Genomic DNA, 25,164 nt, shown 5'->3' on the forward strand with positions numbered 1-25,164 from the left:
CATTTATAGATGATTAACAGAGTCTTTAAGCTGGTAAAAACACTGCTTTATGTTTTGTCACTTTGCAGATCATCAGACTTTAATATAATCGAAGTAAGTTTAACAACCAGTGCAGAAATGTCTGTCCGTCAATTCAAAACGAAGAAACCCAATTTGTATTAAAATAAGAATATATTTAGTTTTTTATATTCACACGCACTTTTACGTTACTACACAAACTACAAACAGGAACTCAAATTAAACATATTTATAAATTAAAATTAGATGAAGAGAAAATAAAACCATTTTGACAAACTTTACATGTTATGTAAAGTAAATTTTCAAAAGTGTTTACCAGAGATAATAGTTTCCTTCATTTAGGAACTTTCTTATGCATATAAAGTAAATTTATATATTTTTATAAATAATTAAATAAGGATATTTATAAAAATTTATTAATTAAACAGTAGACGATACCAACAAATAGAAATATCAACTTCAACTTTATTTGCTGTTTATTTTATAATAAAATGATTATTAAACAACGATTATTTATTAGAATATGCAATTTGCCTGTTACATTACTTTGAATTATTATGAAATATTAATTTAAATGACAAAGTTGTAATTTCAATTAAAGTAAGACCCCACTTAACGCGGAGGATGCGTTCTTAGACGACAAAGCGTTAATCGAGGCAGCGTTAAGCGGGGTCTTACTGTACTATATTTTATTTTAAATTTTAAAGTGTATTTTCAGTTCACAAACAACATATTATAACATTTATTCTGTTTAATAAATCTTTATTGTAACGCATCCCTGTCAAAAAAATTAAAAAAATAAAATAAAAAAAAGTCTCAGTTCTAGATAGCTCACTAGATAAAAACTACCTTGTAATAAAACGTATTAATGTAGTATAATGTATTAATATTTTGTACAAGTAAAAGCATAATGGCATTTTGACAGAATATTTCTTTGCACAACAATTTGAGCATTTTATCGGTTAGTCTAAAAGTGTAGCAGTTAGCAATGTCGAAAAGTACGAAAAAGGTGGGCCCACCAGTGACCAAGCGGTTCCGTTCCCTGAATACTGGGAGTTCGGTCGTGGGTTCGCGCCTCGCTCGGACGGGCTGGCCATGTGGAGTTTTCCGGGTTTTCTCCGCGTCTGTAATGCCTAAATAAAAACCAGTTTCCCTTAAAAGACCTCTTAGAAAGCACCCCCCAGGCAGATCGCCCACGTGTTGCGTTGCCATAACTTAACAATAAAAGTGCGCCTTATAATCGAGAACATTTATTAGTAGCCAATCTAAGTAAAAACTTTCGAACTAAAATTAGTAGTATCGTAGCGGAGAAAAAAGACACGAAATATGAATGAGAAGGCGATGCGTACAAAAATGATGATTGCGATTGATAATCGTACATCATACGGCGCCTGGATTTTTTTCAATAATTAACGGTTATTTTGAAAGTAAGGCGTATTTATTAAATTGTCGTACAAAACCCCATTATCTTACAGGCATTATGGTATATCGTACGGCGCCTGAAATAATCGTGCAAATACGACAATTATCGTATAGATGGCAACATTGCTTAACTCAGCAAAATATATTTTTTTCGACAATTATTTTTACTCATATATATTGTATTATTATAAGTTAATTATTAATTAAAATCATGTTGTGGTTAATTATTTAAAGAGAAAATATATATATTAATTATATTCTAGGAAAGTAAATAAATAGGCCACTTGGTGGCTTTAGTTAAATTATGCGCATTTTTTGTATCACGTGATGGAGTTGGTGATGCTGGAAGACGTGTTTTTTTAAAAATCTGTTTCTTATGAAAACTTGCGGGAGTAAATGGTTTTAATGTAGTTTTGAGGTTGCTTAAGGATGAGAACATGGAATATATTATATTGCTTGATTTTCGGGATCGTGTTTTTGTCCAAAACAGATAATGGTGATTGTCGTAGAGGTAACTTAATTATAAATTAAATATTTATGTTACGTTCAGTTTTTATATTTTATAAGCGATTTTTTAAACACATTATAAACCTGTAATTACAAATATTTATGATGCAATGTAATATTTACGTCAGACAAATTTGACGTTTTGTTAGAGTTGTGGGCCATCTCGTTATCTGCAAAAAAAAAAAAAAAAGGCACATGAAGAGTCATAAATTTAGGAGTGATCCTAAATTTAATATTAAACATGACCCTAAAATTTAGTACCAGTTTTTCCCCGCCATGTGGGTACTAAGAGGGTTTTTTTTATCAAGCCTGTTGTGAGTTTGCCCAGTCCACAATAAGGTAGATACTGTAGATGGTGGAAACAGACCATTCCTAAAAAATTCTTATGAGGTTTTGGTCTATTTGGTATACCTGAATTCCCCAGAGTGGTAGACTGATGTCGTAACCACTCGTCCGTCCAGCCTCACTCCTGAATATTGAATGATTCGCAAAAATTAATGTGTGTTTAAAACAAAACAGATAAATAACAGCATATGTAAAAACTGGAACAGTACACCAAAAAGAAACTAACACCCTATATGCAATTTCCAGCAAATAACTGTAGTGTTCTAATGTTTCTAGCCACTAGTTAGAGGCTCTTGTCAGGAAATAAAACAAAAAAAAAGAACAGTTCTATCGTTATAATACTAATTATTTAATAGACAATTTGGCATTAGAGGTAGACTAATGCCAAATTGTCTATTAAATTATTAGTATTATAGTCATTTCTTGCCCGATTTTATTCGGCTTTACTTTGTGTATAGCTTTACATCGTTTGACGGAGAATATGATAGAGAGCAAAAAATGATCACGATAGTATTTTTAAACATTGTTTAAAATTTAATGTTCTCTTTTTTATAAAAAGCAATTAAAAATTCTTATACGAAGCAAAATTTTGCTTTAAAGTTTACATTACATCCTTTTCAGTTAGTCAAGTAGTCTGCAGCTCTGGTTAAATGCTGTTTTTATTTATTGCTGTATATGTACTAAATGCAAGTTTACAAATAATTTGCCAAGGTTCACCTTTTTACTATTGAAGACCCTCTTGGGTTTTTTCCTTATATAGGGATGAACTTACTTCTCTAATTAGGTGCCAATTGTATCTAGCAGAAATAAAATCTTACCAAATTCAAAATTATATTTTTTCTGATTTAAATTTTATGAAGTACTTTTAAATATTTAATTTAAATGACATTTTAGAAATGTAAAAAATGCATATATTGACATGATAATTGGTATATTGTATGTCAAAATTATATCAATATAATCATTTAATAAATATATCAAATTTTTAGCATATAATTATTAATCTAATTGTTAACAGTAATCATCATGGATGTCTGGAGAAAATTTTCTAGGGAGGCAAAGCTTGGAGACAATTACATCAATAAATTCTATTGTAGAACTCAGTATTATACCAATACAAAAAAGACAAACAAAACATCCCATGATTGAAGATGTAAGATTACATATCTCAATCACTTTTAGAATCATAATTTGTAGAATTTATTTTTACTTAATCCTAGGGGCAAGTGTTCCATTTTTCCTTCTGTTTGGACACTCATGGTGATCATAATTCTGATTTCTAGCCTTTTCCAATTTATGTTTTTGCACTTTATAAACAGCATTTATCATGCCAACCAATTTATAGTCAAGTACTTATTTATAATTACAGACATACTTCATTTTAACATGGTTTGCTATGGTGGTGCTTTTCAATTACAATGGAGCATTGATTATCTAAAAATAATTGGGGGAGAAGTTTGGCTAACAAATTTTTTCAGATTATTGATCATACTTTGTGTCAACTACAGACTAGTACTGCAAATATACTTTATTAATTTTATTTAAAAAAAGATAAATTTATTGTATGGTGAATTATTTCCAAGTGTCAGCCTGTGGTTGAGTAATAGAATGTCTTGCATTTCATTGATTGAAGAAATTGAAGAATTTGGGTGTACTATAGATTACCACCTATGGAATTTTAGGACTTTGATTATATATTTGAACTCGGGACCGAGACGAGTTCAACAGTACCCTATTTTTGGACCGGAGACGAAAAATAAAAAAGTTATCATACTTTTTCACTTACCATACTTTTTAATGCTCTCATGAAGACGGCACCATAGTTGCTAGTACTGCCATCTTGCAGTAAAGTCTGCAAACCATGACGTTGGACTATGGTCATCTCCAGTAGGATTAGCACGCGATATGAGAGTGGAGAGAGCGACGCAACTTCCGATCATCGCGCGATTGCCATTTCGGTTAATGTTACTTATGGCAGCAAACGTGGCGGCTGTTCCCACTGTTTGTGCTCCCGACTGACCTCCCGGAGGGGAGCCGCTGGCAGGCCACCATGTGCTAAACGTCACTAGTTATTGATTCGCGGTAGTTCTTGAACAAAGTAAAAAAAAGGGGGAAACGTCTACTGAAGGCAATTTTAATGGCAAGCGACGCGACTCCCGATTGTGATAGTGAGGCCGACTTAGCAGAGAGAGCGACGCAGCTGCCTATCATCACGCGATTGCTGGAAAAAAGTATGATAACTTATTATTTTTTGTCTCCGGTCCAAAAGTAGGGTATCGTTGAACTTGTCTCGGTCTCCCGAGTTCAGATATATACTCAAAGACCCGAAATTCCATAGGTGGTAATCTATAGTATCCCCAAGAATTTTTAGTAAAAGCGAATTAGCTGTAATTTCTTTGAGAACAGTGTTGCAATATTACCTTTATCTGAAATAAGATTACAGATTTATTTTGTAGTATGCAATAAAAGCATGCATATCCACATACCGTATATACTCGCATATAATATGAGGTTTTCATTCATTTTTTACTTCTTTAAAAACCTAGGTCATCACTATATGCATGAGCTAAGGATTTTTTGCATTTTTGAAATAATTTTTGTGAACTGTGTATTTGCATTTTTTACCGGATGCAACCCCTCTGGTGTTTAAAAACAGAAGTATTTTATCTGGGTCGTTTGAATCATTCTTATGTATTGTCAGGAGTAAAGATGAATAGCAATAGGAAAAGCAAAGCTTTTGAATTGAATTCCAAATTGAAATTCCAAAATCACACTGTAGTTCGATATAAGTTTTAATCCATTCCCACATGAAAACAGATTATTATTCGGAAATCAGAATTTGAGGAAACTCATAAGCGTAATTGATGGAGAGTGGATTCAACTGTTAAGAATTGGCAAAAAAGATTCCCAATTATCCAGCTTTACACGTACAAATTATGTTATTGATTTTACAAGATTTTTCCTTAAAGTTTAAAATGCCTGTAATTTTTTTGGGACAGTGTGTGAATTTACATGCATTTGATATTTTATTTGTGATTAAATGAAATAAAATTAGAATTGTATTAATAAATCTAATTTTCTTTATTTTAATCTTGAAAGTCATCCGAGTTATCGGGGACCAAAGATTACCTGCACTCCCTTGAGCTGATGTCTAAGTGCCCGATAAAAGTTAAGCAATACAGTATCCCATACAGCTATTTGCCTGCCCTCAAAAGACAAATTAATGACCTTCTGAAGGTGGGAATTTGCGACTATATGCAAAATTGTCTTATACATGAGTAAATACGGTATATATGGAGAATTTTCAGATGTCTTTTGAAAAGTTGATTCTGAGTTTCCCAATTATTTTCTATTCCTAAGCTTGATGTTTATTAATTAATGAATGTATCAGGCTCATAATGTAAACCATTAATTATTTTACACTAAAATAAACTATAGAAAGCATTTAAAAGAGTTGGAATCTGGAATAATATCAGAATCAGGAGTTTTTAGCAGAATTGGAATTGAGCAAAATTTTGGTACCATTGCATCACCAATGTACAGAGGCATAGTTACTGTGGAGCAGTTGGAGCAAACTGCTCCAGACGCATGAATCAAGAGGTCTCCAAGTTAGAAAGGGCTAAATAAAAACTAGTAAAAACATTTGTGAAAAAATTTTGGATTTAATAATTAATTCAATTAACTATTAGATTTGAATTCGTTCGACAATTATGTACACTTTTAAAGTGCTTATCACCTGCACGTCTCATCGCGTCATCTGAAAAAAATATTCTGGAAGGATCAGAATTGTTACAATCGACATATCCCCCTGACATTTCGCCTGGTTTTGGACCTCAACTACTTTGATTTAAGATGCATTTTTATACTCAGGTACAAGATATTACTTCTATAAGCTTAGTTGCTGAACTACTTTTAGTTCACACCGCAGCCTCAAGTAGCTTTTCCGACATTATTGCAGCATGCTTCATTTTTTTAACTTTACCAGTGATGACAGTGACAGCAGAATGAAGTTTTTCAAAACTAAAATTAATCAAAACTTATTTAAGAAGCAGCACATCAGAACACAGTCTTAGCTCTGGCTACTATATTAATTGAGAAAACAATAGCTTATCAACTTGATCTGGAAAAGGTGATTGACTGATTTGCAAATGATAAAGTGAGAAAACAACAATTTTGAAGTTTTTTTTATGTATTATTATATATTTGTTATGAAACTAAACTTGCATACATTTTGTCAATACAGTTTATACAATATGTAGTAAATATTATTAAGTACTTAAAGAATTATATTTTCTTTTATTATTATATGTATTTGTGTTTATTAAATTGAATATCTTATTGTTGAAATGCCTTGAATCTCAAATAAATTGTTAAGTAATTTAAATTTAATTTGTATACTAGTACTTTTTATATATTAACAGGACTTATCTGCATCTATATTTTTCAGTATAATATTTAGTCTTACAGATCAAAGTCTTACAGATACAGGTGAACTAAATAAAAAACATTATTTTTGATCTGTAAGACTAAATATCTGCATCCATATTTTCCAGTATAATAAGTCCTGTTAATATATAAAAAGTACTAGTATACAAATTAACCCGGGAGGGGTCGCATGACCCATTCTGACCCGCACCCCCTATTTCATGATCGACTGAATCGCTAATAATTAAGTTTTACCGATGTGACTCACAGTAGCTTCCTAAATTTATTGTTATTATCTGAACGTATCGCCGTTACTCAGTTTCTCTGAACACATTAAGAGATATTGGCTCTTTTGGGTCATGGTGACCCACAGCGACCCTTGACGTATGCGTAAATTTGTATTATTAATGTAATGTAAATAAAATAAATATAATTTTTTAAAATCATAAAGTGACATATCTTTTCTATTATAAAAATAACTTCTATCATCACTAATTATTTCATGTTTTTTTAAATAGTTAAAATTTTTCAGATACTTATAAAAATTTTCCCCAAAATTTAATATGTAAATTCGAATGTTAATAAATAATTAACTAAGGCTTACAAACTAAACATATATATTTATTAAATTACTAAACAGAATGAAAAATAATATTTAAAAGAAAAAAGTAAAAAAAGTTGAACTGTTAAGAAGAAAATTAATATCTAAAATGCGGGTCGAGGTGACCCGCAGCGACCTCTATAAGTTGTTGAACTTTGCGACCTCACCCGGGTTAAATTTAAATAATAGAAAGGACACAAAGGCATAATGATTAATTGTTATTAAGTAAGGTTTTAAATTGAAATAATTAGCTATATGTTTTTAAACTAAATGTTAAAAATAAATTTTGTGAGATCTCTTTTGAAGAATAAGGGATTCTACTTGCTCTAGGGCAGTGTTCCGCAACCGGTGTGCCGCGGCACGCTTGGTGTTCCGTCACATGGTGAAAGGTGTGACGTGAACTTTTACATATTCTGTTAATTTCAAGTTTTATTTATATGTTTTTATCACAGTTGTTGTGTTTCTTATGCTTGTATTTCATTCTCTGCCGCAGCACTGATGAAATAAGATGATGATTGTTTATTCTTTATTACAAGCCACGCATTTTTATGTATTCTAAGAAATTATATGTAAAATAAATTTGCTCACAGGTGTTGATGTCTGTATAATAATAATAAGTTAGTGGCATTACGTAATTCTATTAATAGTATCGTATCATATATACATTTTTGAGGGGAATAACATTTTGGTGTGACGTGTTGGTTATGGGTGTGCCGCGAGTAGAAAAAGGTTGCGGAACACTGCTCTGGGGTGCTGAATATGTAGCTATGCCACTGCTAATGTAATATAATATATAGTGTTAGATGATGATAAAAGATTATAAAAAAGCATTCTATTAATCTGTTATTAAATTATTAGTTTAGTAATTTTTTATAATAGTTAAACATTCATTATTGATAAAAAGAAAAAAACAAGCGATGCCCTTACTAAAAATACATACTGTTGAAAGTGCTCATATTTTGTTCTCAGTAATTAAATTTTGTTCTGGTAATGCCAATAGGCAGCTTTTTCACTTTCATTTATTCATTATTGAAATATAATTAAAATTTTTTAAAATTATCTTAGCAAACAGTACAAAAAATTATTTGTAACTCAATAAAAAGTTTGAATAAAATGAAATGATCTCTGGAGTCAAATGAAAGTTATAATACTTTTTAAGAACATTTAATATTATGGAACTAGTTCAATCCTTACCTTTTATATTAATGCATAATTATCAAATTTCATAACAGGAGGAATTCTATCAATCTTAAAGTTTCCATAATTTTCAGTTCAAGAAAATTCATGCCATAATGCTACAAGATACAACTGCAATCTACAGAAAAACTATTTTAACATCCTCTTTATCACATCAGATATTTTGAACAAGGTACATGAATTAAATGATGCTTAAGTGTCGTAAGAGTTAAATTTATTTGTAGAGTTTATATGAAAATGAATCAGAATGGTAAATAAAATAAATTCAGAATGCTGTAAAGCATAGTTTCTATTTAAAATAATGGCTGTACTATAGATTACTCCCTATGGAATTTCAGGACTTTGAGTATATATCTGAACTCAGGACTGAGACGAGTTCAATGGTACCCTACTTTTAGACTGGAGACCAAAGATAAGAAAGTTATAATATTTATAATTTCCGGGGGGCGCTCCGATCATCATGAAGACTGGCGAGTTTTCGATTACACCCAGTTTCGTCGGAAAATATTTTACCCAGTTCATTTTTCCTGTGTTTTTTTCCACTATGTTGATTCTAAAATTGACTCAATTATTACTACTAATGTCTGGAATTGAGCCTAACCCAGGTCCTCTTCAAAAAACTCCAACGAAAAGAGGTAGACCTCCAACAATTCGAGCTACGCAATCTTCGTCCAATACAAAGTCGGCTGAAGGTGAAAGCAACTTGATTACTGAATATACTCAATCATGAAGAGTAGAATCGACCACTTCGGTAAGTGAATACTTTACTTTGAATTCTTCATTTGCAACTTCAAATATGGAATTATCGGACTCGTCAACTGCACTTCTCTGGAAGAAGATAGTCGATCTGATTACTTCTAGTAACGAAAAAATTGAAAACCAATTTTCTCTAATCCGCAATGAAATCATTACTATTCATAAAGAAATTGGTGACTTTACTGATCAACTCCATTCTATGAGAGATAGAAATGACAAATTCGAATCCGAGCTTACAAAATTAAGAAACGAGAATGAGTTGCTTCAATTTAAGATTGATGCACTGCATAATAAATTAAACAATAATAATATAATAATATATGATTACTCGAAAACATTTGCTGACAGGAATGAAGAAGACTTATTGAATTTCTTGAATCATTCACTAAATATTCTATGCAAATTGGTTGAAGAAATAAAATCCATTCAGAATATTGCTAATTCTAAGATTAATATCAAATGCTTAACTTTAAAATCTGATCAATTGCAAAATCAAATTATGATCACCTTCAATAAATTAAAGCAAAATAAATCATTGGGACCATGGCAAAATTTAAACATGTCTGTAGATTTGGTTATTAATTCTCGTAAGAGAAGAAAAGCTTTACTACCTTACTATATCAATCTAAAAAAACGAAATATACAGGTTAAATTACAAGATGATTATCTTCTAATTAAACAGAAAAAAGTAACTTACAGCTTCTCAACAAATCAACTGGTAAATGCAGAGGATTTTTTAGAATATACGACTTAAATAATTTCAATAATTATCAATCTTCGACAACACTCAATAATGAAACCGATTGCAATAAAAATCGAGAAAAACCTTACCTGAACATAATAAACTGGAACTGTAATGGTTTATTGAAAAAAATTGATAGTATGGAGTTTAAATGTTTATTGAACAATACCAATATAATGGGACTAACCAAAACCTGGTTGACTTCCCCACATAAAGGTTTAAAAAATAAACACATGGAATATACTGTTATATCAACTGTGGTGCATAAACCAGTCTGGCCCTGGTTGCCCATATGATGGTTTAAGCTTGCTCATCAAGAAAAATATAGGAATATATAAGAATTTACAAAAACTTTAACTGTATAGCAGTCTTAATCCAAATTACCAATCCAGACTTACAGTTTTTGATAAACAAATTAATAGTCATTATACTAGTTTATATCCCTCCAGACCAGCTTCAGATTTTAAAAGACGTCTTTAAACTCATTGAACAATGGAAAATCATTACCCCTTACGTTATAATAATAGGAAATTTAAATGCGACAATAGCCCAAAAAATGGACATGGAATACAAGGGACCCAACTTATTAATTCAAAATACTCGTAAATCAAAAGATAAAAAAACATAACAAATTAGGACTGCAATTACTTGAATATATGAATCAACTACAACTTTATATACTGAATGGCAGAATTACAAATGATTACCCGTCTGAATTTACTTGTCTGACCAACTCTGGCTGTTCAACAATAGTCTAATCATATGTTCAGAACTAATTATAGACTTATGTATGCAGATCCAAGTATTGAATTATGATCTCTCTGACCATTTTCCAATAAAAATGTCTATTCAAATAGCAAAAAATCAACTACATAAGAATGACAAAACTACAAAAATTAAATACAGAACTACATGTTCTGTATTTAATTTTTATTTAGAAATACATAAGAATGAATCAATATCTCATCAAATAACCAATTATAACTATCAACAATACCAACTTTCGATTAGTAACAGAATTAAACATTTACTGAATTATGCTCCAACAGAGGGATTAGAAAAATATTTTCAATTTGAATCAGTAATAAAAGAATTTATTCATACACTTAACTCAAAGTATAATATATCACATAAATTCAAGAAGCCATAGTATGATTTGGACTGCTACAAGCTCAAAACTCAAAAGAATAAAGCTTTAAAACAATTTAGAATAAGTTATTCAGAAGAATCTTTCAAGCGATATAAACAACTAAAAATATCATCCTTTTCTTTTCTTTCGAAGACACAATGTAGTGACGTAAACTTAAACACTGGGCGAATTTTTCATCCTTTTTATTCGGTTGGATAGAACTAAAAATATCATATTTCAATCTATTAAAAGCAAAAAAATTAAACTATTTTAAAAGCCTACAACAACGAATGCTAGCAAACAAAAATAATCTACTTTTCTGGTCATCAATTCAAAACTTGCGTAAAATTCGTCCAGAACGCCAACCAGATATAGACTTTTTAATATGGTTTAACTATTTCAATAGATTTCCGATTAATGAAAATTTATCAAATAATTACCAAATAGCCTTAACGAATGATTTTCTTGATTCACCCATTACCTATGATGAACTGGAATACTCCATTGGAAAACTAAAACTAAAATCATCGCCAGGATTAGATTTAATTACCAACAAATTCATTAAATTCTTACCTCCGTCAGGAAAACAAATGCTACTTGAACTATTTAACTATTTTTACGATTCAGCAACTTACCCGTCATCACGGAACTCCGTTAAGCTACTCATGATTTACAAAAGAAAAGGAAATAGATTAGCACCAGAGAACTATCGCCCCATCGCACTTCTATCTACTATAAGAAAATGTTTCACATCCATATTAGCAACACGTTTTCAAAAATGGACTATAAACCAAAAATTAATCTCGAAATTCCAATATGCTTTTATCAATCTAAAGGAACTGAAATGGCTATATTCTTGTTAACTTCCTTAATCCAAATATACTTAAGAAAAAAACGAAGGAAAATTTTTGCCGCATTCATTGATATTTCTAAGGCCTTTGATTCTATACACGTACCCTCTTTGGTTAAAAAATTAACAATATTTGGAACTGGTAATAAATTCGCAGCTACTATTATGAATCTTTTTTCCTCATACAAAATCAATATTATTTATGGAAATCGGCGATATCCTGAATTTACTATAAATTGAGGTATTCTTCAAGGTGAACCATTGTCTCCTTATTTGTTTAATTTTTATATTAATGATATTGATAAGCTGTTTCTAAATGATTCAGAAGGCATTTATATATACGGAAGAACATTTCATTACATTTTATATGCCGACGACCTGGTTTTATTGGCCCCAACCAAAGTTACCCTACAACATAAGCTTAATATAATTAATGACTACTTGAACTCTATATTCTTATCGATTAACATCTCCAAATCAAAAATAGTTACTTTTAGAAACAATATCAAACTTGCAAACCAAGAGAAATCCTTCTACATAAATGATCAACCTTTAGAACTGGTCAATAATATAAAATACTTAGGTACGTTTTTCAACTGGAACGGTAAATTTCAGATGCATTTGAAATATCTTAATGTTAAAATCAATCAACTAATCAATAACATTCTCTATTTGGATGCTAGTTTAAAAATTACGAATCTAAAACTTCATATGAGAATGTTTAATTCAATGATAATGCCAGCTATTCTGTATGCCAGTCTGATTTGGGCCATTGATTTATTTTATGACTTGGAAAAATTTCATATAATATTCCTACGAAAACTATATAAACTCGAACGTGTACTGTTCCTGGATACGCTATACGTGCAGAAACAAACAGATGTCAACTTTTCCCCTTCTTTATGAAAAGACTAATCAAATTCTACTATTGATTATTGAACTCAAAAGATGATAATATTAAATTTCTATTTCACATTATGAATACTCAAATGAATAATGATAATATCAACAAAACAACATGATGCTATAAATTTAATAAAGTTTTATAATCTTTCAGAGTCAGAGTATCTAGTTCCTTATTTGACAACGATATTGACAATTGTAAAAATGCCTATTCTATGATGATGGACTCTGCATTCTCGCAATCGATGATTAGTGATCAAAATGCTATAATTAATTCAACATATCATCCTTGGTACTTACATATTCTAAGCCTTCCTACTCAATCGAACATTATCACAATGAACACATCTTTAAATATCAAACGTCTGTTACTTCAACTGAGACTCAACAAATATTCCTTAATTGTAAACAATACTTATATTGACTTCAAGATCATGTTATTGGTGTAATTTCAACACATTTTCTGCACTTCATCTTCTCAGTGATTGTACAGCTTTGAAATTTTCTTTGGTAGTTTTTCAAACTTCAGACCTATTTTCTACAAATAACGAATTAAAGTATAGATCCACTTTGGCCAATCTGTCTAAAATGACTATGTATAAAATCGCTAATTTTTTTACCCAAAGTGTTAACGAATTGAATGTTCATTACATGAATTAATTATATGTTCAAGTAAATTATTATAATATTTACAATTAACCTAATACTTTGTACAGTGCTTACAATTCTTTGTACTTTAATCAATTCCCCCTGTAGCAAAGGCTCCTTTATTATGAATAAAGACTATTATTATTATATTTATAATTTCTTGCCTTTCACAGTGCATTCTACACCATTTTAGAGTTTTCCACCATTTTAAAGTTTTCTACTAGGTGGCATTTGACTGTGCTCCTGCAGACTTTCACAAGGGGAGCCGCCGGCAGGGCACCTAGTGTTTAACGTCACTAGTTATTGATTCACAGTAGTTCTTGAACAAAAGGAAAAAAAGGAGGTGGCATTCAAATGTTTGTGCTTTCAACAGATCTCCCGGAGATGGGGCCACTGAGTGTTTAACGATTTCTTGCTTTTCACAGTGTTTTTTTAATGGTTTGCAGACTTTACCACTAGATGGTGGTACTAACAACTACAGTGTCGTCTGCTTAATTTTCTTTCTAATATTTAGGTTAGTGTGTCTTCTAACTTAACTTAACCTATTTACTTTGGAAGACAAGATATGATGAGTAACCGTACCCAGATGACGTGGTGTCTTATAAATGTGTTAATTTAAGTTAATTTAATGATATGTGTAATTGTACCCAGTGGAAACTACAAGTAGCGCCACCTACTGGAAAACTAAAATGGCATGGAATGCACTGTGAAAGGCAAGAAATCATAAATATGATAACTTTCTTATTTTTGGTCTCTGATCCAAAAGTAGGGTACCATTAAACTCGCCTTGGTCCCAAGTTCAGATATATACTCAGTCCCAAAATTCCATAGGGAGTAATATATAATCCCAAAAATAATTATTTAAAAGAAGAGAATTCAGACATGCTATATTGTCTAAAGGAGTTAGTTTTAAAATTATTTATATTTATATATTTTTTATATTAAAATCTCAGATTAAAAATTGTAATGGTAAGAATTACTTTATTTCAGAAAGTGGGATAGGTGTTGCATCTCATACATTGCGTCATTCAGGCAGTGCATTTAGACATATGCTTGGACATGAAGCAGATAATAATGAAAATAATACTTTGGGATATACATCAGTTATGCCATCTTCGTCATTTCCCACAGAAAATGAATCCAACATAAGTTTTACATCTACTTCTGAATCAAAGACTGTATTATCAGAATTATGTGATATGAAAATACCTTGTGAAAAACTCAGTGCTGATTGTATTGATTGTAAATTTAATTATTCTTGTGTATATGGTGAAACAATTTCTGTTGAATGCAAGGTTAAAGGAAAACATTTTTGTCAGGTAATTGATTAAAATTATATCTTTTTAATAATAATTAATCAAAAGTTTGACCATTGGGACTAAATAATAAAATTGAAATTTAGTTAATAAAAAGTAAAGTTTCTTTTGTGGTTTTATATATGTTTAAAGATCAACAATAATTCTCTTTTTGCAGATAATTTATGATTTTGTCTCATTCAAACTTTTGTTGCTTGACTATAGTTTTTGTTAAAAACAGTTCTTATGATGATCATGCTTGACAGAGTAGAAAAGTCTTAGGAATTTCATTTTTATATTCTAATTTTTTTCTCAGATGCTTATTAATAACTTCCTTATCAGGCTATCTGTATACAAATATAAGAGGTGCTCACAAATACTTGGAAAAACTATTGTGTGACATTTTAGTATTAAAATTTTGACATTAACTTCAGACAAAAGTAATATAGTAAACTTGATTTATAGCTACCCTCAATTTCTGATATACTATGATATAACCTATAGAGAAGGTCTTGTTGATCTCCCATAAACATATTATTTTTTTTTACTAATATGAAGATCTTGTAAGTGGTTAGGATCTTAGGAAAATTTGACTTTCATCTAAATTGGCATAATTTTTATAAAATCTTATTCATAAATTATCACATATGATCTGTTGGGTTATAGGAAACATTGAGAAAAAATTATATTATAGTATAATCTATTTACTGTAATTGTTTAAGGTCTTGCCAATTCCAAAATAGTTATATATATATAGTTTTAACTATAATAATTATTATTAATTAATAATAATTCATCCAGTGTTGTTTATCTGCTTTTTTGCAATAACATATAATTGAAGTAAAAATTTCTAACAAGTTAAACTGCTATACTGCAAGCAAATGATTAAATGATTGATGTTTAATATTTACAGCACTGGTTGAGGCTGATGATAGCTGTTAAATGATTACCGTATTTTACGGACTATAAGACGCTACAGACTATAAGACGCACTTTAATTTTTAAGCATTTTTTTTTTTTTATTTAAAATACCTATAAGATGCTACAGACTATAAGACACACCTGAATTTTGGAGGCAATTTTTCGAAGAAAAAAATGCGTCTTATAGTCCGTAAAATACGGTATATGTTTTCAGCCAACACTGATTAATTTTGACTAACTGTCTTTATTAGACGATATCTTCTGGGAATTCTATAGTTAAAATTCTTGCCTCTTCATTCTTCATAAATACTGCCACTGCAAAACTATCTACAGATGTACACAACATATGATCTGCTGAATGCTTTAAAATATGACCTATTGTCTAATTTTGATGAAAATATTTTTGTTAATAGGCCTGTCTAAACATAATGCCTTAACATTATTTTAATTTAAATCCATATAATATGTTTGAGTCTAGACACACAATTTGTGTACAAATTAAATAGTAATAAACTTTCTTAATGGACCCTCGAATATTCTTAGCAATTAAATTGCATCCTGTTTAAAATTATTTAACCTAATGTGACCTGAGCCAGCACTAAAGTTGTGGACCTCTGATTTATATAAACCATCTAAGTGAATTCTAGAATTATAAATTACGCATTGATTTATTATGAATAAAATTATGACTGTATATAAAACAAACAGTTATAAATATTAAAGAATAATTTTTTGTAGCTTATTTCTTTTGAATTATTAATAATTAATTCAAAGGAAGTAAATATTTATTAATACATTAGATTATAATAATGTGGATGTATCTGATATTAGTAGATTAATTGGATATCAACACTTGAACTGAATATTGAATGAATTAAATTTAAAATTTTTAGAAGTACAATTTACATGTTTAAAAATTTTAAATATACTTGGTCATGTATAAAACAGATACCAGACATATAGGAACTTTGTGATACTTTATTATATCTTATTGTACAGAATGGATTTCAGGATTTTATTCCCACATCAGCCAACCATATATACTATCTCTCAAGTTCTAAGAATTACAAACAGTACTTACAGAGCATCTCAAAGTAAGAAATTATAATAAAAAGTATATTTAAGGTATTAAATTACAGATGGCATTCTTCTTTAAAAATAATTTTAAATATTAATTTATTCTGTTTGGAAACTGTTTTAGAATTCAGACTAGAAAATTCAAAAATAAATTCATTTATATTCACTAATAAGAAAAATAAATTAATGATTGTTATAATGTATTTTTTGTTTGTTTTGAACATTGAATCTATCTGGACTTAATTATAAAATAAATTTGACTGGTAGATCTTTATATATTAATTGTATCAGTAGTTTGAATTATTAATATGTATTTATGCTGTATGAATCATTGTAAATTAGTGATGTAATATTTCTTTGTATAGGTATTTACTCTTGATTATTATTAATTTCTGATTCATTTTTAAACTAACTTTTTGTTTGTAAAGTAATATTTTAAATTCTTAAATTTTCAGGGTCCTTCGACCTTTATGCGAACTATGAAATGTCGTTATTGTTATCAAACAGAAAATACTGAACATACATGTCAAAAAAATTCAAGCTGCCAAGTGATTACTGCTCCACGACAAAAATATATTACTACTTGCATGGTACATAGTAATGTTATTTGTTTAGGTAAGTAATATTTGCCAAATTTTTATCACAAAATCTTCATTTTGATGCATGAATATAAGAACTGAATTTATGCTATTATATCATCATCAATTTATAGGTCAATAAATAAATAAAATTCTAAAAAATATAACCAAAGTTTATTTAGTTGTAGACCCTATTTTCACAGATTTTGAAATATGCCCCTTATTGGATTGTAAATGTTAAGGTCAGCCTAACTATATTGACCTATATTAAAGTCAGTCATCACTATTATAATAAAATGTAGAACAAGATACTCTTAAATAATCTGTGATTGAAAAATTATCAGGATCAATTTTATATTCAATAGATTAGAACATTGGTTCCCAAAATGGACACTGCCTGAGGCACTATAAAGAGGGCACTACCTAGATTTAATCACCACCCTGTGGGCAGTGATTAAATCTAGGGGGATGAAAAGAAGCAAGTGAATGGCAGGATACTGAACAGTGGTTAGGTAAAGGTTGGGGTCATTGACAACTTTTTTTTTTCTTCTGTTAAAATGGGTAAGAAGAAACATTATATATAATGGTTTCCAGATGTTGAGAACAATTCATGGTAAAGACCAGGGGTGTAGCAATCGAAATGAAGCCTAGGGCACAAATCAAAGTTGTGCCCCATCAAAAATTATTTAAATATAAAAAACAGATACACTAAATAAAACAGTCCATTTGGCCAACTCCCCTTTTCCGCCAAAACTCTAACCTTTTATACAGATTGAAGTTAAGTTTGATTAACCAATCAGCGCTACCTAGCTCTGTCGTAGGTCCAGCTATGGTCCGATGATCCACGGCCACTCAGCGATCGTGGATTCAAAACTACTGGTCATTTTCCAACCGACTTCTGCAGCGTCGAATAATTTGAAATAAAATAAAAAGAAACAAGAAAAGGCGGGAATCGTACATCCAGACGATTCTATCCTGACCCTGACAATTAGATAAATCAAGTAGCTTCATTAACGCTCACTCGCTCAGGAGTATTTAAATCAGAATCACAAATCACATGTAAACAAAATAAACAACTGCGTGAGAAGTGTTGAATTTGAACGAGCAAGTGCACCGCCTGCACGTGCCACTCATTCCTTCTTGTTCATTCGCGAAGCGTGTGAGTCATGGATGAGATTGTTTGATATGAATTGATTTATTTTGATTCTTAAATTTAATAATTGGCGATTTTGCACGCCCCCTTTGAAAGGTGCCCGGGGCATGTGCCCTACTTGCCCCACCCTAGCTACGCCACTGGTAAGAACACAAAGTTTGAGGTTCATAGAAAAGTTTTTCTAAAAATATTTCCAAGCTTTTCTTACACAAAGGAAAATGGGTTAGGGGTGTTGGGTATAACTTTATGAAATCAAAGAGGCGGTGGCTTGAAAAAATTGAAGATAAATCAGTTTTAAATGCTAGTTATTAGATGATAGGATCTACTAATCCACTGATTTCCAAACTTCTTCAAGCCACTACCCTTAATTCTAATGACCATATAATTTAGATGATAATTTATATATTTTTATAAATTAATATTTTAGTTTTGGAATGCCAAAATGATTATATTTTCAATATTGAGAGAAAAATAATTTTATAATTAAGAAAAGAACATTTTGGAATACACAATTCCATTTCTTACATAAATTTTTAAAAATAATTTTGACTTAATACCGTGAAAAATTTCGATTTCTCTTTTCATGTGATTTCTTTTGTTCTAACATATTTGAAGATTTCTATGACTCCAACATATTTCAATATATTTGCATTTTTAAAAATGTCAGTTTAAGAAAAAAAATATTGATACGTCCTTGTATAGAAAATTATTCCTTGTTAAAAAAACTTTTCAAATTTTTATTTAAGGCTACGTCAAGTAAGTTTTAAGATTTGCCTATTTTTTTATGGCCTTGTCATTATACACATTTCAAATATCAGTCTTTCATTCTCATTTTATTCTGCAATTGAAGCAGTCAGGCAGTTAGAAATATTTTTAATTTGAAGTTTGACAATTTCTTTGTATGATTGCATTTCTTCTAATTTTTTTTTCTAGCATGGAATAGTTATTATATTCTGTCCAGTGTTTCACTGTTTAATTGCAAGAGTTTAATAAAAATAAAATAAAATTTGTGCAAATAATATAAATTTATTAAATTTTACTGACAAATAAGTTACTATTCCTGATCTCTGACTTATTAGCTAAAATTGAAATACTTTGTTTAGACATATCCTATTACATTAGTTGGTTTATAAAGGATTTTTACTGGTTTTTAAAGTATGGAACCAATCCTCTGTTTTTCCATGAGGACAGTAGCTTGTCTTTTTTTGAATATGCCTATCATGTAAAAACAGAATTGGGTGTACTTTAAATGAAATGTCTTTAGCAGAATATATTTTTATAAGACCATTTTCTTTTCAAATAGTTGAAACAGCACTATACAGTAATGTTCATTAAGTTAATTTTGTTAATGAAAACAATGAAACAAATTTAGTTAATTGCTTAATAAAATATTTTATTTACATTTTGTAATTTATATAATATTTATGGAATAATTCTTTTAGATTATTGCAAAGTTCTATAAATATATTTGCTTTAAAATGTTCTTGAAAATTTCATAATTCAGAATGAATTGAGTTCAATTTTTCTGTAAGATTTTGGTATCTTTGATTATTAGAGAGTAATCTGCAGTAAAATGAGAGATGAGAAATGATTGTCTGTCTACTCAAAACTGAAATTTAGACTTCTAAATTGACTATATGGCTGATTTAAAATTTACAACCCTTGCCTCTAAATCTTTTGTATTAAACTAATAAAATATTGTCATTTAAAATTTAAATTTAAAATGTATTTATTTACTATGTAAAAATAATCTTTCAGGAAACAGAACATTTCCAAAAAATCTTATATGCAATTGGACAAAAGGATATAGTTGGAGAACTGCTCTTCTTTTAAGGTTTGAATTACTTTGTAATTTTAAATTAAATTTAAATATGTGTTTATTTTAATATATAATTTTAATGCATTAAAATAAATTTAAAATAGTAAATAAATTTTTATTTTTATTATATATTTTGTATTTCATGACTGGTATAGAATATGAAAAACAATTTTTAAAATATCAATAAAGAATCTATAAAATATGACTATATATTTATAGTTTTCAAGTACAGTAGACCCCCCATAGCACGGTAGATACGTTCCAGTATCTACCGTGTTATATGAATTCAGTGTTGTACGAGTCACTTAGATTTCACAAATGCATGAGCTCGGCACTTGTGCAGTTTAGGGGGTACAGTCTTCTATAAAATTAATTGATTCTAGACTAATTTGACTTGAACATTTCCAAAACACGTATAATTTTTTGGGAATAATCCATATAAACTATGCTATAAACAAAAAATTGTAGGAATACTTACCGAGTACGCACCGTTTGAAGATGCCTTTGCTTAAGCTTATTTTTGTCGCAGAGTGGCTCGTCGAACGGCAAACGCGTTTCCTGATAAGTTATTGTTTCTGCAAAAAATTTGCTGAACTTTGGAGACATCATTAATAGAAATATAATTTTTATGGCTGTTGAATAATAAATGTTTTTTAGTAGATCTGCTGCTTGTTTAAACTCAACGGTTTGTGCAATGTTCACTATTGGTCCAGATTTGGCCAATCCTGTCGAGACACGAGTCGGTCATGACAATCTGTCTCATTCCTTTACCATGTTATACAAGGCTCTTTTAGCATGTTATGCAAACACAATCACAATCACAATTTTTCCACTGTGTTATACAAATCCATCTTATATGAACCCGTGTTATAGGGGGGGGGTCTACTGTAATATACACTTGTGCAGATCTACATGACATAGTAACATAAATATTAAAAAATGCTAAAACTTAAGGAGACTTCTGAATGTTTTTTTAATCAAGATTAAACATTTTTTGAGACATTTTGCTTCATCATTGTATCCTTGTATTGTATATCTGAAGATTTAAAGGAAATAGTGGCAATTATTAGGGACGAAAAGAAATAAAGACTATTGGAAAAGTCTATCAATGATGAGGCCAGTTTTTATATACTGTATATCAGTATCAAGTGAATCTTTTTTGGATTTGTATTTAGAATAGTAAGAATTATTGATTTTGTGTTTTGTTAAATAGAATTTTTGTTATCTAATGTAAAATAATAATGATAAAAATAAAAATTAATAGAATTTTTATTTTTATAAGCTGTTTTTATTAAGAAACATTTTGAACATTTAATAAAAGAAATTAACATTATTCCCCACCAATAATTATTCAAGAAAAACAAAAAACAGCAAATAGGAAATCTTTTAATTGCATTGATTTATCATTATTGTTCAATACTTCAGACCATTGTTTTCTTTTTCTCATCATGGATCAGTAAAATTACAGATAAGTTTACTTGGTCCAGTAATTATATGCAACTATAAATTATGCTTATTTATTAGACATATATATTTATGGGGCTGTCCATAAGTTATGTTGGCATTTTTCTTAAAATTTTTACCTCCCCTCTTCCTCTAGTCCCAGCTTGTTCAAGTTTCCATAACCCCCTCCTCTCTTCAGACGTCCAACAAAACTTGATCACCCTTAAAACCTTTATCAGTTTATGAATGATAGATAACATAGGTAGAAACAAAACATACAAAAAATTTTTAAATAAATATAATAAAATGCATAAACTGTATAAAATTTATGAAATAAATAGATGTCCATTGACACTCAACCCCCCTCCTCATCTGACTTTGTCCAACATGTAACTCCCTTCCTTCCCCTCTGGTGTTGACGTCATTTATGGACAGCCCCTATCTGGAGTTACTGTTCATAACAAAATACATACAGTAACTGTAGATTATTATTTAAATGTCACTCGTAATCAACTGTACCAGTGTCAGTACAGTCAAATAATTTTCTGTGGACTGGCACCAGTTCATGGAACAGTAGTTGAAAAACACTGGTTTAGTGTAATCTTTTATTTAATATTTGTAAGTAATTTTTTTTTTCCTTCAAACTATCTTTCAAATATAATGTATATTTCAGTATTGTTCTTGGTGGTTTTGGAGTGGACAGATTTTATCTCGGCATGTGGCAAGAAGGAATAGGAAAATTATTCAGTTTTGGGGGCTTGGGTGTCTGGACGCTGGTGGATGTAATATTGATAGCAACAGGTTACTTGGGTCCTGCCGACATGTCTCTTTACATTCGCTAAGTATTTTAATTTTTATACGAAAATGTATAATTTCAAGTATTTATACTTATGTACAAAAATGTTTGAAATAAAAAATTTGTTTATATCTGGTTTAAAAAATAACTGAACAAAATTTTTTAAATTTTAGCCAACCCATTTACACCCCTTAAAAACTACTTTTGGTTTTTATTGTATGTATATATCAAGAATTAGAATTCTTCATTCCTAGATTTGAGGAATGTTAATTATCTTTTTGTGAATTGTAATAGTATTTTTATCATCAATATTTTACATAAATAAAAACAATTTTTAATATGTATAAAAATCTTTATTTGAATAAATAAATTCGTTTCTCTTAAGTTTCTGTGTTTTATTTTTTATTTTGAATTTATAGTTGTCTTCAATAATGATAGTCCTGAACTACATACATTTACTTTCCAGTTTTGAGAAAAAATTTGTAAATGTAATATTAATTAAATATGCACTATGTATATGATGATCTGTCATTCTGACTTAATAGTTTCACTTAAGTTTCAAAATGTTAGTTTCAAAAAGTATTGTATCATATATCATATTGTATCATTATTTGTGTCTTAACTAAAGTTTGGTTTTACAAATCAATTTTTTCAGAATGAATTTTTATTTACAGAGGATTATGATAAGCTTGTAAGATGAGACAGAGGAATACAGTTTAGATGCATTAAATTTTAGGCATTGGAAAGATTTGTTATGTTTCTAAGCCATAAGATAATGCTCCAGTCCACATCAGGAAACTCATGGAGCAACTCCCAGCGTCAATATTTTAAAAAGCTTTTCCTAGGTTATGTTTATATTCTTTACAGGCATTACAATGTCACTACATTCATTGTTACAATTCATACAGCGATTCCTTTGAGTAACCTGTATCCTCACCCCCCTACAAAACAAATGGAATACCTCCACATCTTTTCAATGTCTAAAATTGAATATATCTAACTGTACAAAATTATTTCTAGTTACATATTAAATGGTAAATATCCGAGTTAATAACTGATTTCCATTTAAATGATCATAAGACTAAATGCTAATGATCTTTAAATAGTCAATCTACTACTATTAAAATCATATATTTATATATAAACATAGTTCACGTTTTCACATTTAATTAAGTTAATTCAAATTAATTGAGGAAAATTATCACTAGATTATTCTACACAACAATTGCTTCTATAATTTTAAGAAAAATAATTTCCCTAAATCATAGTCTTAATTAAGTGTTGCAACCAGGCCGGTTTTTAAATTCATGGTTTGGATTAATTATTGATTTGTCCGGTTTTCGTAGAAATTGTGAAATTATGATGAAAGAAAATAGTCGCAAATATTTTTATAAATTTATTTTATTTTAACGGTTAAAAACTAACTACACACCCCACCCAAACTTATCCCTAGGCTGAGTGACAGAAAATGTACTTTAAAATTCTAACTTGCAAGTACTGTATTTACTCGCATATAGGACCAGGTGTGACTTTAAAGATCAAAATAAAGAAAATCAGATTTATTAATTAAACGAAATGAAATTAGAGTTATATCACAAATAAAATATCAAACGAACGTAAATGCACACATTGTCCCGCAAAATTAGTCATTTAAAACTTTAGGGAAAAATCTTGTAAAATCGACAACATAATTTGTCACGTAAAGCCGGAAAATCGGGAACCTTTTTTTTTGCCAATTCTTAACAGTCGAATCTACTCTCCATCGATTACACTTAAGAGTTTTTCCGAATTCTGATTTTCAAATAATCATCCGTTTTCACTTGGGAACGGATTAAAACTTATATCGGATTACAGTCTGATTTTGGAATTCAATTCAAAAACTTTGCTTTTCCTATTGCTATTTATCTTTACTCCTGACAATACACAAGAACGATTCATACGACCCAGATAAAATACTTTTGTTCTTAAACACAAGAGGGTGAGCATGTGGTAAAAAATGCGAATGCACGGTTCACAAAAATTATTTGCAACAACGCGCGTATAGGATGACCCAGGTTTTTGAAGAAGTGAAAAATGAATGAAAACCTTGTCTTATATGCGAGTAAATACGGTAATCTCTGGCAAATATTACTTTTGTTCCAACAAAGTCCCTCTTTTGTAACTTAATAATAATAATGTTGGTATGTGTTGTTATTTATTATTCTTACTTTTATGTATTATTTTTGCAATTAATATCCACATCGACTGTTGTTAATTATTTTTGGATGTGTCACGTGATTATTGTATTACTTTGATATATTATGTACAGTACATGTTTACCTTCTAATAATAAAAAAAAAACTATTTACTTTTTACTCACAATAAAAACAACTTAATTTTTTTTTATTTCTAAGTATAACATCCTAATTTTAAAATATCCGGGTCAGCAATTTTGAAAAGGTGACAATACTAGTCTTAATAGTAAGAATAGACGTCATTGTTGGCATTTCTTCCAGAATTTTTTTGTCTATCAAAATTGGTGGATTTATTCCTTCAAGTC

General features: G+C 29.6%; 1 protein-coding gene across 2 annotated transcripts; it reads left to right on the forward strand.

The window, feature by feature from the left end:
• Positions 1-1,740: 1,740 nt before the first annotated feature.
• On the forward strand, positions 1,741-22,773 carry amx (almondex). 2 transcript variants are annotated; one of them, XM_067266653.1, is made up of 6 exons: positions 1,758-1,951; positions 8,590-8,687; positions 14,534-14,862; positions 17,292-17,451; positions 20,326-20,401; positions 22,503-22,773. In XM_067266653.1, the coding sequence occupies exons 3-6, from the start codon at positions 14,593-14,595 to the stop codon at positions 22,669-22,671; spliced, it is 675 nt and encodes a 224-aa protein (XP_067122754.1). In that variant the 5' UTR covers positions 1,758-1,951; positions 8,590-8,687; positions 14,534-14,592; the 3' UTR covers positions 22,672-22,773. The 2 variants fall into 2 exon arrangements, with proteins under 2 accessions (XP_067122745.1, XP_067122754.1); XM_067266644.1 differs by lacking the exon at positions 8,590-8,687 and having other exon boundaries at positions 1,741-1,951.
• The last annotated feature ends 2,391 nt before the right edge of the window (positions 22,774-25,164 follow it).

This window comes from Centruroides vittatus, unplaced genomic scaffold (genome assembly GCF_030686945.1).
Source record: "Centruroides vittatus isolate TY-2023 unplaced genomic scaffold, ASM3068694v2 contig_1057, whole genome shotgun sequence".
Lineage (NCBI taxonomy): Eukaryota > Metazoa > Arthropoda > Arachnida > Scorpiones > Buthidae > Centruroides > Centruroides vittatus.